This window comes from Odontesthes bonariensis, chromosome 24 (assembly GCF_027942865.1).
Source record: "Odontesthes bonariensis isolate fOdoBon6 chromosome 24, fOdoBon6.hap1, whole genome shotgun sequence".
Lineage (NCBI taxonomy): Eukaryota > Metazoa > Chordata > Actinopteri > Atheriniformes > Atherinopsidae > Odontesthes > Odontesthes bonariensis.
This window is the reverse complement of record NC_134529.1, coordinates 1,462,770-1,481,285: the sequence shown is the minus strand read 5'-3', so window position 1 is coordinate 1,481,285 and position 18,516 is coordinate 1,462,770. Positions and strand designations below refer to the sequence as shown.

Here is an 18,516-nt window from a genome sequence, read left to right as displayed (position 1 = left end):
TAAAATGTACAAAAAATATCAGAAAGTATTCAGGTTGTAAAATACATGTATTTCCTTGGCCGCTAGAGGGCGATACTTACCGGAAGCTAATGGGCATTCATGTCGTCATGCTCCAGAACAGCCAATCAGAACTCGGCAGTATCCCGGAAACGGTTGGTGCATAACTTCGCCTGCTGCAATGGAGGAAGTCCATTTAAAAACATCTGATTTTAGAGGGAAACCCGAAGCTAAAAGATTTGTTTCAGGGCCTGAAACTTGATGAGATGAAAGGTACAACACCTGCAATCCTCCAGCCTCACAAAATACTCACAAGACACGTGTAAACACAGAGTTTGATGCTTGTTTTGTGTGAAGATTTTTGGCGCTAATTGTCTTTTTGACAACGCCCATGAATGTAAACAACGAAAAGGCGCCACAGCTGTTACTTAAACCGCAACCAAACCCTGTAAAAACAATCTTATATGTATATTATGGCGTTTTGATACGACTTTAAATAAATATAAACTGATATCGGACAGATTGACATACTAAAATAATAACAAGAAATGCACATTTAAAGTGCATTCGCAGCTTTTATCTGTTAATGTTTCCAGTCTAAGTTAAAAAACAGCTCTTTGAAAATTATATTTTTAAAGCACTTTGCGTTTACACGATGTTTTCACTCACCTACAGTCACTTTAATACAAACTGAAACTCACTAAACGATCGAAATAAATCATTGTGTCCTAGTTTGTTCTGTCTCAACATTTTTAAACATTTTATAACATTATTTTAAAGTTATAAACAGCTGTTAAAGCCGGTATTTCCAAAGCACTGTTTTTAAAGGATGTTTTAAATTAACTACAGTAACTTTCATGTGAATTTAAACGGTTTTAACTTCTACACAAATCATTTCTTTAGTCTTTATAATATTATTATTTACATTATTTAACATTTTCCGTTTAACTGATATTTTTAAAGTTAAACAAATGTGTCTTTTTTGTTAAAAATTTAAAGTGTTTCATAAGCACTCATTTTCTATGGTTTTGTAACACCGGCTGTTTAGTTTCGTAACTCAAACCGTTGTATAATTCCCGCTGTATTTTTTTTATAATCACGTGATCATCTCTCCATCTGATTGGCTCCGCCACCACGTGGCTTTAAAGGTCCTACATAGTGGCGCTCCTATTGGTCAGCTCCGTTCTGCGCCAAGATTTCAATGAGAAGGGAAGCGCCTTCAGGCTTTGTCTTCGCCTGTTTTATTTATTTACATTTATTTCTGTCTGTTTGGCTTCTGAGCTGTTTTTGTGTTCAAAAATTTTTGGTGCTGAGTTTATTATTAACTGTAAAAGCAGGGCACAAGAAGCGCGGCAGCGAGAATCAAACTATCTGATGTTATGGTTGCTTTTTCATGAGTTAATTAAGGTTGATTAAGGAGGTGAATAAAAGCGAAACATGCAGTTATGAACGTATTTGTCTTTCTGAGTTTATAAAAAGCTACAAAAAGGATTTAAACCATCCTGCGTTTGTCTGAGGTTAATTCTTCTACAGGCCTTTAAATGAAAGGGTGCCATATTCTTCAAGGCACCCGGCTTCCTTTAGATGAATACGGGACTTATTTCGTCTTTGTGACAGTATTTTTTTTTTTTTATCACACTTGTTTTATTAATGTAACACAAATTTACGTTTTAATTTTCAAATTAAAGCGTTAGCCGTTATTTCGCGCTCATTTTTATTAGTTTTATAACACCGGTTTTGCACTCCTTTGTAACCCAAGGCGAATACAGCCCTCATGATAATTTATGTCACGTGTGCACTGCCTTCCATCTGATTGGTTCCGTCGCTACGTAACTTTAAAGGAAACGTCACGAGCTGTGCTTCTATTGGTCAGCTGTGTTTCAGCGCCAACGTTTCAATAAAAGGACCAACTGCCCGCTGAACCCACTTTATTCTCCGCTCTCTGTGTGTCCGTTGCTGTTAGCCTAGCTTCTGTTAGCTTACTTTTAGCTTCTTTACTTTTTAAACTTATTTAATAATTTATAACTCAGTCGATATGCTGGCCGCCCGCTCCCCCCTCTCGGTGAAGAACGAGAACTCTCTCAGCTCTCAGATGAGCGGTGTGTCGCTGGACAAAGAAAACACGGTGAGGGCAGAACTCCGTCAGACGGAGCTAATCGATCATCAGGTTTATCGATTAAAGGTTCTGTTGGGTTCGCTGACGGTTCTTTGTTTCCTTCCAGCCTCCGAGTCTGAACAGCAGCCGCGTCCTGGCGACCAAAACGGCGCGGAGGATCTTCAGCGACGCCGAGGTGAGTGAAAGTGTTTCCGGGAGGAGTTCAGCGGGCTGCCGGCAGCTGCTGCCGCCGGCTGTGGCGCCTAAACTGCGGCTGCGGCCCGCCGGCAGGGCCCTCATTCCTCTGATCCATCAGCTGATAGATGCGTTAACACAGTGGTTTTCAAAATGGGGGCCGCGGCCCGCTAGGGGGGCCTCAGAAAATTGGAGTGAAGATGAGAGAAAAAAAATAGAATGAAATTTTTTTTAAACATTATAAAAAATTGTCACTTTTTTTAATCAGATTTATAATAATATATCATATGGAAATGTTATTTGCCATGCTTGTCTTTCTGATTGGCTGCCAGTCAAAACATGGTAGGCCTGGCGGTTTGCACCTGTTCTGAAGCTGCTCTGCTCCTTAAGCTAGCGTGTAGCTAGCTTAGCCAACATGGACAGATTTCTGACTTGGAAAAGACTGAAAGAACTGGCCGACTAAAATCAGAAAGTATGAGGCAGCATACATTAAGTTTGGCTTTACAGCCGTACAGAAAAATGGCGTCCTCTGTCTGGAGACCCCCTCAAACGAGTGTTCAAAACCTTTGAAACTTCAGCGTCACCTGATACAAAAACATCCGTCAGACTTCTTCAGACGTAAAGAAGAGCATTTAGTCAGGCTGCGTTCACACAGCGAGCTGCTGTCCGGGAAGAAAAGAAAGAAAATACCTTCTAAAAGTTGATGTTTCTGTACATATGTTGTAGCATTGTCTGGTTTGCAGAGGGGGCCAGAAGCTGATACTGTTGGGGGGCCTCGGCATGGAAAAGTTTGGGACCCCTGCGTTAACAGGAGCACGAGCTCGGTGTCGGTTCGGTTCTCCTTCCTGTTTGTGTCTGACGCTGATTTGTTGGCGTTTTTCAGCCCAAAGCCGTGAAGAAGAGCGGCGGCCCCGAGGAGGAGGAGCCGCTGCTGAAGGAGAACCCGCGCCGCTTCGTCATCTTCCCCATCAAGTACCACGACATCTGGCAGATGTACAAGAAGGCGGAGGCGTCCTTCTGGACGGCGGAGGAGGTAAGCACGAGCTGCCGCTGTGGTGCCGGCCGGCAGCTGCCGGTGATGGCGTGTTAACGGCGTGCGTGTGATGGCGTGCTAACGGCGTGCGTGTGATGGCGTGTTAACGGCGTGCGTGTGTGCAGGTGGATCTGTCCAAGGACCTGCAGCACTGGGACGCGCTGAAGCCCGAGGAGCGCTACTTCATCTCACACGTGCTGGCCTTCTTCGCCGCCAGCGACGGCATCGTCAACGAGAACCTGGTGAGGCCCCGCCGCCGGTTACTGATCCCTGATTGGTGCCCTGCCGCCGGTTACTGATCCCTGATTGGTGCCCCGCCGCCGGTTACTGATCCCTGATTGGTGCCCCGCCGCCGGTTACTGATCCCTGATTGGTGCCCCGCCGCCGGTTACTGATCCCTGATTGGTGCCCGCCGCCGGTTACTGATCCCTGATTGGTGCGTTCAGGCTCAGCTGATTGGTCGCTGTGCCCGCAGGTGGAGCGCTTCACGCAGGAGGTGCAGGTGACGGAGGCCCGCTGCTTCTACGGCTTCCAGATCGCCATGGAGAACATCCACTCTGAGATGTACAGCCTGCTGATCGACACCTACATCAAGGAGTCCACGGAGAGGTGAGCTGCGCTCTGATTGGTCCGTTCCTGCGCCGCCGCTCTGTGTCTGACGCTGCCTTCACTGACCCTCAGAGAATACCTGTTCAACGCCATCGAGACTCTGCCGTGCGTGAAGAAGAAGGCCGACTGGGCGCTCAACTGGATCGGCAACCAGAACGCCGCCTTTGGTAAGCAGCGCCCTCTGGCGTCACCGTGACGACGCAGCGCCCTCTGTGACGCCGGCGCTGATGGTGATGCTGATGGTGTGTTATTGGTCCCTCAGGTGAGCGCGTGGTGGCCTTCGCCGCCGTGGAGGGAATCTTCTTCTCTGGTTCCTTCGCCTCCATCTTCTGGCTGAAGAAGAGAGGTCTGATGCCCGGCCTGACGTTCAGCAACGAGCTCATCAGCAGAGACGAGGTGAGCGCACCACTAACCCAGCAGGGAGTCGGCCATTTTAGTTCAGACGCCATGCTGCACACATTTTAATGAATTCAGAAAGGCTGAGTTCCAAACTACATACTGATCGATCAGACGGTATGCAGAGCGTTTACCCACAATGCATTTCGCTCCTGCCCGAGCTGAAATCAGCCGGCCTGAAGCTGATTTCTCTTAAGCTCTAAACTCTGTAAACTTTAGCAACATTTGAAACATTTTCAGGTGAGAAAGTAGTCGTTTAGATCCCCAACGTGTTGAAAACCTGACAAAATACCGGCTGTTTACCATTTTGCTGCTAAAGCTAGCCGCAGTGAGCTAACGCACTTCCTGTTATTTTCACAAAATAAAATACCCGTTGCCTTTTATCATAGGGAAAGCCATTACCATACAACTGGTGCTTTTGTTTTGAAAACAGGAAGTGAACCTACCCTCGTTGTAGCTAGCTTGAAACTGCCGTTTTGACAGGAAATGACGATCGGCGACGTCACGTTACGTTGCATCTTGGGTAGTTTGAGTATGAGTAGTAACCTCATGATGCATACCGAACATTTCGGAGAATCTAGTATGCATCCGGGAACTTCTGCTTACTCAAACTCGCATACTAACTCAGAAAGTTAGTAGGAGTAGTAGGAGAAGTATGCGGTTTGGAACACAGCCAAAGTCTTCTCATCACCTCTCTGGCCCCGCCCACTGAGAACAGGAAGTGATGCATTTTAATCCTAAAAGTTTGAGTTGTAGAAATGACTGTGTGTGAGGCCTTCACTGACTGTGTGTTGCCTTCACTGACTGTGTGTTGCCTTCACTGACTGTGTGTTGCCTTCACTGACTGAGTGTTGCCTTCACTGACTGTGTGTTGCCTTCAGGGTCTGCACTGCGACTTCGCCTGTCTGATGTTCAAACACCTGATGAAGAAGCCGTCCTCAGAGACCGTCACCAGGATCATCAGGGACGCCGTGGGCATCGAGCAGGTGGGCTCCGGTTCCTCTGACCCAGTTCTGCTGGTTCTGACCCGGTTCTGCTGGTTCTGACCCGGTTCTGCTGGTTCTGACCCGGTTCTGCTGGTTCTGACCCGCGTTCTGCTGGTTCTGACCCGGTTCTGCTGGTTCTGACCGCGTTCTGCTGGTTCTGACCGCGTTCTGCTGGTTCTGACCGCGTTCTGCTGGTTCTGACCTGGTTCTGCTGGTTCTGCTGGTTCTGACCCGGTTCTGTGTGTTTTCAGGAGTTCCTGACGGAGGCGCTGCCGGTGAAGCTGATCGGGATGAACTGCGAGCTGATGAAGCGCTACATCGAGTTTGTGGCCGACCGGCTGCTGCTGGAGCTGGGCTTCACCAAGGTAACAGGGAGGACCAGAACCAGAACCACCAGAGTCCACTTATACACCCGCACCTTTAAAGGGACAGTTCGCCTCTTTAAAGGGACAGTTCGCCTCTTTAAAGGGACAGTTCGCCTCTTTAAAGGGACAGTTCTCCTCTTTAAAGGGACAGTTCTCCTCTTTAAAGGGACAGTTCTCCTCTTTAAAGGGACAGTTCTCCTCTTTAAAGGGACAGTTCTCCTCTTTAAAGGGACAGTTCGCCTCTTTAAAGGGACAGTTTGCCTCTAAAGGGACAGTTCGCCTCTTTAAAGGGACAGTTCGCCTCTTCTGACATGAAGCTGTGTAACATCCCATATCAGCAGCATCATTTCTGAACATCTTCTTACCCCCTGCTGCGTCCTGTGAGCAGAGTTCCAGCCTCGTTTTGGTGTTGATGAAGGTAGTCCGGCTAGTTGGCTGAGGTTTAAAAAATAAAGCGTGTTGCTTCAGAACAGTATGAGTTCAACAGAGATTTGCATGATGCAAATGTATCCAGACAGAGCCTGACTGGCTCAGAGCCAGAGGCTGGTGGTGCTACCCCCAGTTCACCTCTACCTCCAGCTTCTCCTTTCACCAGAGCAGGAAGAGTTAAATTACCCAGGCCAGGATAGACCAATGTGGACCTCACCGTTGTTGGGTTTGTGAGGTCATGACTCGTGTTACTTCTAAACTAAACAAAGTTGATGCTGATCGAGCGGTTTGTTGTCCTTTTTCTCCAAATGAGAATCGATAAGGGAACCGACAAAGAACCGAATCGTTAAGCAGAATCGAAAATGGAATTGGAATCGTAAAAATCTTATCAATTCCCATCCCTATTGAGTTCAACACATATTGTTTTGAGAAGCAAAACGCTTTATTTTTTAAACCCCAGCCAACTAGCCGGACTACCTTCATCAACACCAAAACGAGGCTGGAACTCTGCTCACAGGACGCAGCAGGGGGAAGAAGATGTTCAGAAATGATGCTGCTGATATGGGATGTTACACAGCTTCATGTCAGAAGAGGCAAACTGTCCCTTTAAAGAGGAGAACTGTCCCTTTAAAGAGGCGAACTGTCCCTTTAAAGAGGAGAACTGTCCCTTTAAGAGGAGAACTGTCCCTTTAAAGAGGCGAACTGTCCCGTTAAAGCGTTGCAGCTTTAAAGGCGTCCGCAGATGAACATCAGGACTCGCAGGTTGGGCAGGTGTGTGATGATGAGTGGCGCAGGGGTACGGACCTCAGCCGATGATGGGGGCTGAGCGCCGCCGCAGAGGCCGGCGGGGAACGTGTGGTTCGCCGTCAGACCGGCGGCGGCGTGACGCAGACGCCCGACTGAACGCACGCGCCCGCCCGTGGCCCCGCCCCCTCTGTGACCCCCCCCCCGGCCTGACGCCTGTCCTGTTCTCCGCAGATCTACCGGGTGGAGAACCCCTTCGACTTCATGGAGAACATCTCTCTGGAGGGAAAGACCAACTTCTTTGAGAAGCGGGTGGGCGAGTACCAGAGGATGGGCGTGATGTCGGGCCCCACGGACAACACCTTCAGGCTGGACGCCGACTTCTGAGCCCCGCCCCCACGGGTCACGTGACCAAACCCTGCAGTGAACTGAGCTTTCAGCCAATGGGAGCTGCAGGTCGAAGCTCTTTTTTTGTACAGTCTGTTTTTTTTTAAAGCTGTTTTTTTAAGTTTGTTACATATGTACAGTTAGTTTTTTCTAATAAAGTCACTTTGTGTGAACATGAGCTGCTCGCTTCTCTTCATTCCACCTTAAATGAGGTTGAGGCTCATTTCCAGCACAGAGCTGCAGAGTTCAGCTTTATCCTGTAACCCTGAGAACTTTGATTTATGTGTCTGTATAACATCAAATATTTATAACTTTAAGGTTTAATAATCTATTATTAAATTGAATTTCCCAGGTTTATTGGATGTTTCTACAGCTGCAGTCGGCATGGAAACGCACACACACATACATATATTTTTTTATTCACATCTAAGAAAGAACTTGTGAGCCAGTGTTCTTGTGTTCAGAAACAGAATCTGCTCCCTAAACTAATCCCAACCAGAGATGCAACAACTGCAGAACTACATCCTACTGTAACGTGTGTGTGTGTGTATTTATTTATATATACATATATATATATATGCGTGAATATATAGGAAGAATATCTCAGAGCCTCCAGAGTTAAAACCAAACATTTCAAAGAAGGAAAGCAAAAACATTCATATATTTAAACCCAGTTATTAACACGTGCACGTGCATTACTACGCTGTGCACGGATCTGGAGTGTGGGACATGAGCTGAGGCAGGAAAAGAAGAAACAGATTCAACATTCATGTCTTCTAAATGAACTCAAAGTAAAAACAAAACAACCAACATCAAATATGTGAACTGGGAATATCTTATATACAAAAATAGTCCATTTCTTAGGAAAAGCCCGTTATTCTATACATAAATATAGGATTAAAAAAAGCGCTTGCAACTATTTGGGAGGCTTTTATTTTATTATCTGATAGCGTAGCTGCCAGCTTAACAACCTCTCTGTACTTCCCTCTGGTGGCCATAAGCTGTAACTACACCCTGAGTCAGTGGGAACATTGAAATGTGGGAAATCTTTATCAGATGAGGTTTTATGATGGAAGAGAGCAGACATATTAATACTTTAACAACACTGTCATATTTAGACAAGATTATAAATACTGGAGATTTACCACAGCTTTCATTTCTTATCATTACTCACTGAAGATATATATATATATACAACATCATATATATCTATATATATATATATATAGATATATATATATATATATATAAATATGATATATATATATCTGTTCCAAAGTCATTTTGTTCACATGCTGAAGGCAGACAGCTGCAGATTCAGTCTGTATGCTGTCAGCAGGGCGTTGCTGCCCTCTAGTGGCCACAGATGGTTTCTACATAGAAGGTAAAGCTAAAGATGTTACAAATGACCGACACTTCCGGTGGTGCCTTTCAAAACAAAACGCCATTAACATACGTAATATAAAGCTATTTGATCTGATAACAGCTGAGACTTGTTTTATGTAGGAGTGACTGATGTGAATAAATAGTGCTGAGATGTTGTCCATGAACTGAGCTGTCAGATTAAAAAGCTGTCTTTATATATATATTTGTACATATGTGTGTATATTATCAGAATGAAGAATCTTTATTGTCACTATGCAGGCATGGTGACATTTTGTTCAGGAGCTCTTGGCTTTGGGATACACAAAAAGATTCAAGGCACACAGTATAAAGATATCAAAATAATACAAAAAAGAATAAAAATAGTAAAAGTAAGTTAATAAGTAAGTTAGTAAAGTAAAAAGTTACAGTGCAATCCTATTGTTTTATGACTGTATTGCACATATTACAGCATAAGTAAGTAATAATTAGTCTCTAAATGTGTGTATGTGTGTCTATATATGGATGTGAGTGTGTATAAATACTTACACATACATATATACTTATGTGTATATAAATGTATATAAATGTGTGTACGTGTATATGTTTGTACATATGAGTTTGTGTATGAATGTGTGTGTAAATATGTGTATATCTGTGTTTTTTTATATTTATGAGTGTATAACTGTCTGTGTTTATGTGTATATGTTTGTGTATATACTGTATTCACACATTTATACACACATACAAACACATGGACACATTTATACATACAAACAGACGCACGCATACAGAAACTCATACAGTCATACGTGTATTTATCTGTATTTTATTCTAGGAATATGCACAAATCTGTATATGCAGTTCTAGAAACCTGTTTTATATATGTGTCAGATGATAAATTGTGATTAAAAATGACTACAAGGCTCCTCAGTGTAGCAGCAGACCTGATAAACTGGGCGGAGGTTCATCTGTTCACGCTTTATTAGAAACTCGAGACCTCCGGTCACGTCTGTTTGCAGCCTACAAGGATGAGACAGTTACGTCATGATGTTAGAACCAGGCTTTCATTTGTGTTGTTAAATTAATAATCAGAAAAATAAATAATCACAAACATCTTTTTTTTCTAACGTTTACAGCGCTTATCTGTGTTTTTATGACAGTTTACTCGACACTTTTCATCCTATGTGAAGATGTTGGTGAGTTCGGTTTGTCTCATCCTTGAGCGTGTAGTGCGTGCTGACGTCACATCAGGAAGTAAACAATTAGGAGTTGCAACTCTCAGGAAATCGACATTTTCACTCATAAAAATGTCGATTTCCAACCCGAGACAAGTGTTTCCCAACCCGGTAAGATGCTCTCTTTGTCTGCCTTCCGTTTGGACTCAACTTCACCGCAAACGTTGAATTGAAACAAACTTTTTTTTAATGGAGGATTCTAGCTAACATGTTAGCTTAACCGAGGCGAGTTTACGTCGTAACGAAACTCATGTTTACCGTGAAAATGTGCTTTTCTAAGAGTTTAAAAAGTGCTTTCTCACATTAGCTTAATTCACGGGGGATTAAACCAGAAATATGTCTCAGATATGTGCGTCATTCTGATGGAGTTTAGAGAAATAAAAGAAAAAACACCGAAACTTGAACTCATAAAAACAACTTAACTGGTTAGAAGGTGAAAAACAGACTGAATTAGTTCAGATTTCCATAAAAGGGATTTCATTCTGAGTCTGTTATAAATGGCTGAATGTAACTGTGAAAGCTTTTCAAATATCAAATATCTCATAAAAGATATTTAAGTTGATATATATATATATATTTGTTTTGAATGCAGAAGTATCCGGAGTCAAACAGGTTCTGACTTAGTTCCCTTTGGGCTCAGCAGAGACCTCAGTCTCATCTTCCAGATGTTCCGGATAGAATAAATGACCGGTTACTGCTCCGGTTCCTAACATCTGGAGGTGTGAGCTGATTGGTGGAAGGGCTTTCCTTTAAACATCATGTTAAATATTTTATTTATTGAATTGCTCGATGTTTTCCAACAAGCTGAAGGAAAAGCTGACGTCCTGATATTTCTGATCGTGTCCACAGATGATCCCCTTCGCCGGGACGATTCTGGGCGGTTTGCTGCCTGGTGAGATGGTTCTGATCCAGGGCTCGGTGCCGTCTGGTGCCGACAGGTGAGCTGGATTCTTAATCACTGTAAACGCAAAGTTTACTCATACTAACTTTAACTGTTTGTAAGTTCCCGGATGCATACTAGCTTCTCTGAAGTGTTGGGTATGCATCATGAGGTTACTACTAGTGCTGGGCGGTATGACCAAAAATACATTTCACGGTATTTTTCCACGGTTTCACGGTATATTACGGTATTTTTTTTCATGCATAATTAGGTGTTCACAGCATTTTCTACAGATTGAGAACAGAATTACTGCAGTAGATTAACTTAGGATGGTCTATTTTACCGTCATAGAATAACGCCCCACGAAATGATGCTGTTTACACAGAAGTGCTACTCATGATTCTAATGAAGTGAGGAATCGGAATGCAAACACAATTGCAGTCAAAATACAGAACTTTTACTGTGCAAATTGCAAACATCTTTTATGAAAATCAATACAAAAAAGTAGTGCAACTTGCAATAATTATATTTTTGCATCAATATGAGGTATTCACATTCAAATAAATGAGGTAGATTCACGTTTTAACTCCAGCAAACGCGTCTTGAAGTGACATTTGGTTCGACTTTTCTTTTGCGTTCCCCGTGTTACCTGCTGATGTGGCGGGTGCTGACCTTAAAGACATGCTATGCAACTTTTTCATGGTCATAAAATTGCTTGGCAATCATCAGATTGCTTGGCTGACCCGTTCCGATGAAAACGGTGACATTTCCATCTCCATCTGGTGGCCCAGCCCGAAACAGCGCTTGCAACTTTGCCTGTGGCGCCGCGTGCTTTGTTTAGCTCTGGAAGTCTCGCGACACACGAGAGCCGAGAACTACTGCTTCACAGCAGGTCGTAAAGGGCTCTGAGCCGAGCCAAACATGCACATATGGTTTACAATTCATTCTTTGCTTTTATACTGCTTTGATAATTACTTTTACTACATACCTTTGAAGACATCGTGAACCTCCGTCGTCTTCTCCAACTCTCTGCCAGTGTCTTGAAAAATAAACCGTAAATTGCCTCTGGTGGGTTTACGACAGTATGGCTAGACTGTCGCCTATTTTCTACGGAGCTCCCCCTACAGCTTTGGGGTGTGTATTGCATGGTAAACAAACCCCATATTACTGAGCCCTGCTTTAACTTCATGCATTCTTGATATTCTAAGACATGCTTATGGCTAAGGTGATGGAGCAAATTGCTCGTGTTGCCACCTCCAGCGACAACTGTAGCCCGACAACACTTGCATAAAATGGTTGTTTGGTCGACGTCGGATTTTTTTAAACCAAAAAACTTCCAAACTACAGACACGGCTCCTTTTTTTGGCACAAATTCTTCTGTGTCAGCATGTTCTACTAGTTCTGCAGCTTCGATTTCAGAACTTTCCATGTCTATCCTATCCACCTTCACCTTCGCGTAACGCAAGTGCTTATTACCTCCTCGCACCCATAGACAGTAAACATGCGTGTTTAGAAGCGCAACACTGAAAAGGGTCCCGTCTCAAACGATGTCGCGCGACGCAGCGTTCCCCCCGTTGTGTAATCAAATACACCGGTATGGCGGTATATTAAAAATTCATATCATAACGAAATTATAAACCGGTATTCGGTGTGAACCGGTATACCGCCCAGCACTAGTTACTACTCATACTCAAACTACCCAAGATGCAACGTAACGTGACGTCGCCGATCGTCATTTCCTGTCAAAACGGCAGTTTCAAGCTAGCTACAACGAGGATAGGTTCACTTCCTGTTTTCAAAACAAAAGCACCAATTGTATGGTAATGGCTTTCCCTATGATAAAAGGCAACGGGTATTTTATTTTGGGAAAATAACCGGAAGTGCGTTGCTCACTGCGGCTAGCTTTAGTAGCGCCGAATTCGTGGGAACAAAATTGTAAACAGCCGGTATTTTGTCAGGTTTTCAACACGTTGGGGATCTAAACGACTACTTTCTCACCTGAAAATGTTTCAAATGTTGCTAAAGTTTACAGAGTTTAGAGCTTAAGAGAAATCAGCTTCAGGCCGGCTGATTTCGGCTCGGGCAGGAGCGCAATGCATTGTGGGTAAACGCTCTGCATACTGTCTGATCGATGAGTATGCAGAATGGAAGTATGCAGTATGTAGTATGGAAGTATGCAGTATGCAGTATGTAAGTATGTAGTATGGAAGTATGCAGTATGAAGTATGTAGTATGCAGTATGTAGTATGGAAGTATGCAGTATGGAAGTATGCAGTATGTAAGTATGCAGTATGTAGTATGGAAGTATGCAGTATGAAGTATGTAAGTATGCAGTATGTAGTATGCAGAATGTAAGTATTAGGGATGCAAATTATTAATCGATTTTAGATTAATTGTCGATCAAGAGGTTGCTCGAACAAAATTTATTAATCACGATTAATCGTAAAAAAAAAAAAAAAAAATCACGATTAATCGCTAGAGGGCGTTACTGTCTGTAGTAACTTGAACAGAGAACGACAGGTGAACACATCTCGCGAGGGACCAGGGTTGAAGACCAAATGAAGCGGGCGAAAAGAAGTGCTGTGTGGGACCATTTCAACATTATTAGTGCAGGCAAAGAAGTCAAATGTTCGCTGTGTCATGCGGTATTGAAATACAACAGTTCAACTAGCTCACTCAGTTATCATTTGAACACCGTGCATGGAGCTGTCCTGCATGGCACCCGTGCACCTGGTCAACCTACAATCAAAGCTACACTGGGAAGGCGAGCGGGTGATGAGAGAAGGGCGGAGGGCATTACAGAGAGCATATGCAGCATGATCGAGAGAGATTTGATGCCAATCAACACAGTTGACGGTGCAGGATTTCAGGATCTCATTACGATCCAAGAGCCAGGCTACAATATCCCTTCCCTTAATTTCTTTCTTTTTTTAAAAACATTTTTTATTAAAGAATGTATTTTGTTATACCATAAAAAAACATGTCTGCTTTCTTTTCCTAATGCATAATTACTTGAGGAATATGTAATATAATATAATACAATATAATTATCATAATATAATATATACTTTTTGAATTCAGTGTTTTAACTAGCTGATATTTTTAAAGGCCCTATTGAAACACTGAAATTCAGGTGAAAAACGCCGCTTTATCAATTAATCGAAAGTCGATCGATAAGATCAGTCAATCAATGATTAATGAATTAATCGATAATTTGCATCCCTAGTAAGTATGCAGTATGGAAGTATGTAGTATGCAGTATGGAAGTATGTAGTATGCAGTATGGAAGTCTGTAGTATGCAGTATGGAAGTATGCAGTATGAAAGTATGCAGTATGAAAGTATGTAGTTTGTAAGTATGTAGTATGAAAGTATGCAGTATGAAAGTATGTAGTATGCAGTATGCAGTATGGAAGTATGAAAGTATGCAGTATGGAAGTATGAAAGTATGCAGTATGGAAGTATGAAAGTATGCGGTTTTGAACACAGCCAAAGGTTCGTGTCAAAGGAGAAAACCACAAAGGGTCCAGCAGTAACTGTCTGATGTGTCGGTGCTTCCCTCTGCGCGGCCTCGCAGGTTCCAGGTGGATTTCACGTGTGGCAGCAGCGTGAAGCCGCGGGCCGACGTGGCGTTCCACTTCAACCCCAGACTCAACAAGAACTGCATCGTGTGCAACACGCTGCAGAAAGAGCGCTGGGGCCACGAGGACATCCTGAGCCGGATGCCCTTCAGGGCCGGGGCCGCGTTCGAGCTCGTCATCCTGGTCCTGAAGGAGCAGTTCAAGGTGAGTCGCCTGCCGCGGCAACGAGCCGTCGCCGCGGCAGCGAGCCGTCGCCGCGGCAGCGAGCCGTCGCCAGGCGACCGAGCTCAGTCCCCACTAACCCATCTGCTGCTCCAGGTGGCCGTGAACGGCGCCCACGTGTTGGAGTACAAACACCGGCTGGATCTGGATCGGGTCGACACCGTCTGCATCTCCGGGAAGGTCAGAGTCCAGGCCGTGGGGATCGTGGCCGCCGCCGCCGCCGCTGCCACGGTGAGTCTGCGCTCTGCTGAGCAGCAGCTAACGCTAACGGCTGAGCAGCAGCTAACGCTAACGGCTCAGCAGCAGCTAACGCTAACGGCTGAGCAGCTGCTAACGATAACGAACCGGAGGCTCAAACCGTCTTTGTTTTTCTTTCAGAGCGCCGTGACGTCAGCGGCCGCTCCGCCCGCCCAGGACTCAGAGGTGACTTTCTGAATCTAACGTATAATTTCCAGGAACTTTGGGAACTTTTCCAAAAGAAAAACAAAATCTGAATCAGTTTGAACTTTTATTCAAATGATTTGAGCTGATTTGGTCTGTTTTCATTATTATTTACATTTCTTTGGACTCAATAAAGTTTAAACTAAACATCTTTTCTGAAGGTTCTTGTAATTGATCCAGTTTTCTCTCTTTTCTTCTTCTTCTTCTTCTTTCAGCCAATAAAGTCGTCTGCAGGCGACCTGGTGAGTTTCACAGCTGCATGATGAGGATCCGTTTTATTTCATCACTTCAGCTGAATGTTGATTACAGGATTAAAGCCGTTTATTTAGTCTGAACCATGAAGAGGAGCCAGCAGGTAACCGACACCTCAGTGATCTGAGATCCAGCCGCCCGGCTGATAGAAGCAGGAAGTTCATCTGAGAATAAGTTCTGCTGGTTCTGCTGGTTCTGCTGGTTCTGGTTCTGATGTGTGGTGACTTCCTGCCGTCTGCAGGTGGTCCCCTTCAGAGGACGGCTGCTCCGGGGGCTCAGCGTCGGGCGCAGCGTTGTCATCAAAGGAGAAGCCAATAAGAACGCACAGAGGTAGAACTCACCTGAGAAAGGTCGCCGCCTAAACCAGCACACTGTGGAGACTTATGAGTCATTAGCTTAGCTGTTAGCGTTAGCTGCTGCCGAGCCGTTAGCGTTAGCTGCTGAGCCGTTAGCTGCTGAGCCGTTAGCTGCTGCTGAGCCGTTAGCGTTAGCTGCTGAGCCGTTAGCTGCTGCTGAGCTGTTAGCGTTAGCTGCTGAGCCGTTAGCTGCTGCTGAGCCGTTAGCGTTAGCTGCTGAGCCGTTAGCTGCTGCTGAGCTGTTAGCGTTAGCTGCTGAGCCGTTAGCTGCTGTTGAGCCGTTAGCGTTAGCTGCTGCTCAGCTTTTAGCGTTAGCTGCTGCTGAGCTGTTAGCTGCTGCTGAGCTGTTAGCGTTAGCTGCTGCTGAGCCGTTAGCATTAGCTGCTGCTCAGCTGTTAGCTTCTGCTAAAGGAGAATTAATCAGTAAATAAACCAGGAGGAGTTATTCCCATTTCCTGCTCTGAGAGTTGGAACCAATGTTCCCTCTGAGCTGCTCAGCGCACAAGAACATCTATGCAGCGCATAAAATAAATTTCACCATAAACATATTAATTAATATCTAATACTAGACCTGATCTGATCTAATTAATTAGACCAATAATGTGTTTTTCTGTACCATGTTACGCAGTGAGTGACAGGTGTTCAGCCAATGATACGATACGGTTAGTTACGCTATGCAGCCAATCAGAGCATTGGTGGTGCTTACATATGTGCCCATACGCGCCGTGCAGGTTAGCTAGCTAACAGCCGTGCAGGTTGCTAATATTAAAAGTAAACTGATGGAAATTGCTGCTGTGATTTGATTATTTTAATAAGCCGTGTAACTGGCTATGATTCGAGGGTTTGAACAGGTGTGACACAGGTGTGACAGGTGTGATACAGGTGTGATACAGGTGTGATACAGGTGTTTGGCCACAGCGTGCACACCTGATGCTGCTCACAGTGCTCCTCAGTGTGCTCAGACACATGAAAAATTAGAGGGAACATTGGCTGGAACTGATTTAACTTCTCAAGCTGAAGCGTTTCTGTAAATACGTGTAAGTTTCTGTAACCATGACGACAGAGTGAGCTGGGCTGCGTTCTCTATCCGGTGAGTGACGGATGTTCTGCTGCTCTCCAGCTTCTGTGTGAACCTGCGGGAGCCGAGCGGCAGCGACATCGCTCTGCATCTGAACCCCCGGCTGAAGAAGAGAGTCTTCGTCAGGAACTCCTTCCTGTCCGAGTGCTGGGGCCCCGAGGAGACGCGGCTGGCCTCCTTCCCCTTCGCTGCGGGGCAGTACTTTGAGGTGACCTTTGACCCCTACACTCACACATTAACCCTTTAAGCCCCCCCACACTGAAGAAAACAGGCTGAAAGTCCCTCGCTGTGTTCCATACTACATACTGCATACTGCATACTGCATACTGATCGATCAGACAGTATGCAGAGCGTTTACCCACAATGCATTTCGCTCCTGCCCGAGCCGAAATCAGCCGGCCTGAAGCTGATTTCTCTTAAGCTCTAAACTCTGTAAACTTTAGCAACATTTGAAACATTTTCAGGTGAGAAAGTAGTCGTTTAGATCCCCAACGTGTTGAAAACCTGACAAAATACCGGCTGTTTACAATTTTGTTCCCACGAATTCGGCGCTACTAAAGCTAGCCGCAGTGAGCAACGCACTTCCTGTTATTTTCACAAAATAAAATACCCGTTGGCTTTTATCATAGGGAAAGCCATTACCATACAATTGGTGCTTTTGTTTTGAAAACAGGAAGTGAACCTACCCTCGTTGTAGCTAGCTTGAAACTGCCGTTTGGACAGGAAATGACGATCGGCGACGTCACGTTATGTTGCATCTTGGGTAGTTTGAGTATGAGTAGTAACCTCATGATGCATACCCAACATTTCGGAGAATCTAGTATGCATCCGGGAACTTAAAGAAGTTAAAGTTAGTAGGAGTAGTGGGCGGTTTTAAACACAGCCCCTTATTTATCTGAACTAAGGTGGTAGACGGGTCGGGGGGGGGTTCAGACAGATTCTGGTGTCTCAGAGTTCAGGAGCCACTCCTGATCCGTCTGAGAGACATTTTACTGATTTTCTGTTTTTATGAGGATAAAATGACAGAAAAACATGAGAAGTTGGAGCAGCTTTGTTCACAGATGAGTTCATAAAAAGATCATAAAGATAAACATGTGTTCAGTTGGGGATTCCCAGGCTCTGCCAGTGAAGTCATCACATGTAAATTAGGTGATTAAATCCACCACCTGCAGAAACTTTGGCTCAGACTCTGTGTTTTGGAACCTGGTTAACTTTAAGATTTGCTCTGTGGCTCAAACGGTCTCTAACCGCCGCCGTCTCCCCGCAGATGATCATCCTGTGCGACTCGCAGCACTTCCGGGTCGCCGTTAACGGACTCCACCAGCTGGACTACAAGCACCGGGTCCAGGACCTGAGCCGGATCAGCCAGCTGGAGGTCCTGGGGGACGCGTCGCTGGTGGACGTCCGGATGCTCTGAGGATCAGGGCGGAACCAGAACCTTTCCGGGACCGAGAACTTCACCGTTTAGATTAATCCAGATTAATATTTACCAAGTCAAACATGATCCGATCAGAATGTTTTAATCTTCACTTATTCCTGTGTTGATGTTTAACCAAACTGCACTTTGTCCAGAAGAAGAAATGATCACTGAGCCCAGAGAACCAGAACCAGGTTCCTCTGGTTAATGAAGAACATTTTTAGCCCTCAGTCCTGTGCTGGAACTCCTGCTTTGATATATTTCCTGCTTTTTATCCGAGGTTGATGATGTAAACTGTGATCTCACAGAATAAAGTGAAGAAATGTTTAATTCAGACTGTTTACTGTGACGTACTTTATTCTGAGATTAAAAAATGCTCCTAAAAAACTGTCTTCAGTCACATTAATGTAAATAATTTATCATTTTTTAATCAGCTCATTGATTAAATATCCTG

General features: G+C 44.5%; 2 protein-coding genes across 2 annotated transcripts; both read left to right on the top strand.

Moving 5' to 3' along the window:
• Positions 1-100: 100 nt before the first annotated feature.
• Positions 101-7,414, top strand: LOC142374846 (ribonucleoside-diphosphate reductase subunit M2-like). The gene is made up of 11 exons (XM_075458688.1): positions 101-270; positions 2,028-2,122; positions 2,220-2,288; positions 3,171-3,320; positions 3,446-3,562; positions 3,796-3,929; positions 4,002-4,096; positions 4,192-4,325; positions 5,207-5,311; positions 5,563-5,676; positions 7,084-7,414. Exons 1-11 carry the CDS (start codon positions 264-266, stop codon positions 7,234-7,236), a joined length of 1,173 nt encoding a protein of 390 aa, XP_075314803.1. The 5' UTR covers positions 101-263; the 3' UTR covers positions 7,237-7,414.
• A 2,421-nt stretch (positions 7,415-9,835) lies between these two features.
• On the top strand, positions 9,836-18,396 carry lgals8a (galectin 8a). The gene is made up of 9 exons (XM_075458691.1): positions 9,836-9,947; positions 10,686-10,774; positions 14,293-14,500; positions 14,615-14,749; positions 14,897-14,941; positions 15,175-15,201; positions 15,453-15,541; positions 16,688-16,853; positions 17,913-18,396. The coding sequence occupies exons 1-9, from the start codon at positions 9,909-9,911 to the stop codon at positions 18,060-18,062; spliced, it is 948 nt and encodes a 315-aa protein (XP_075314806.1). The 5' UTR covers positions 9,836-9,908; the 3' UTR covers positions 18,063-18,396.
• The last annotated feature ends 120 nt before the right edge of the window (positions 18,397-18,516 follow it).

Excerpts from the sequence above, each read along its gene's own strand:
- LOC142374846 (XM_075458688.1), top strand. Across the intron at positions 3,930-4,001 it reads ATCAAGGAGTCCACGGAGAG|AGAATACCTGTTCAACGCCA; the intron begins GTGAGCTGCGCT and ends ACTGACCCTCAG. Across the intron at positions 5,677-7,083 it reads TGGAGCTGGGCTTCACCAAG|ATCTACCGGGTGGAGAACCC; the intron begins GTAACAGGGAGG and ends TGTTCTCCGCAG.
- lgals8a (XM_075458691.1), top strand. The coding sequence starts at position 9,909 with ATGTCGATTTCCAACCCGAGACAAGTGTTTCCCAACCCG. Across the intron at positions 14,942-15,174 it reads CGCCCGCCCAGGACTCAGAG|CCAATAAAGTCGTCTGCAGG; the intron begins GTGACTTTCTGA and ends TTCTTCTTTCAG. Across the intron at positions 15,542-16,687 it reads GCCAATAAGAACGCACAGAG|CTTCTGTGTGAACCTGCGGG; the intron begins GTAGAACTCACC and ends GCTGCTCTCCAG.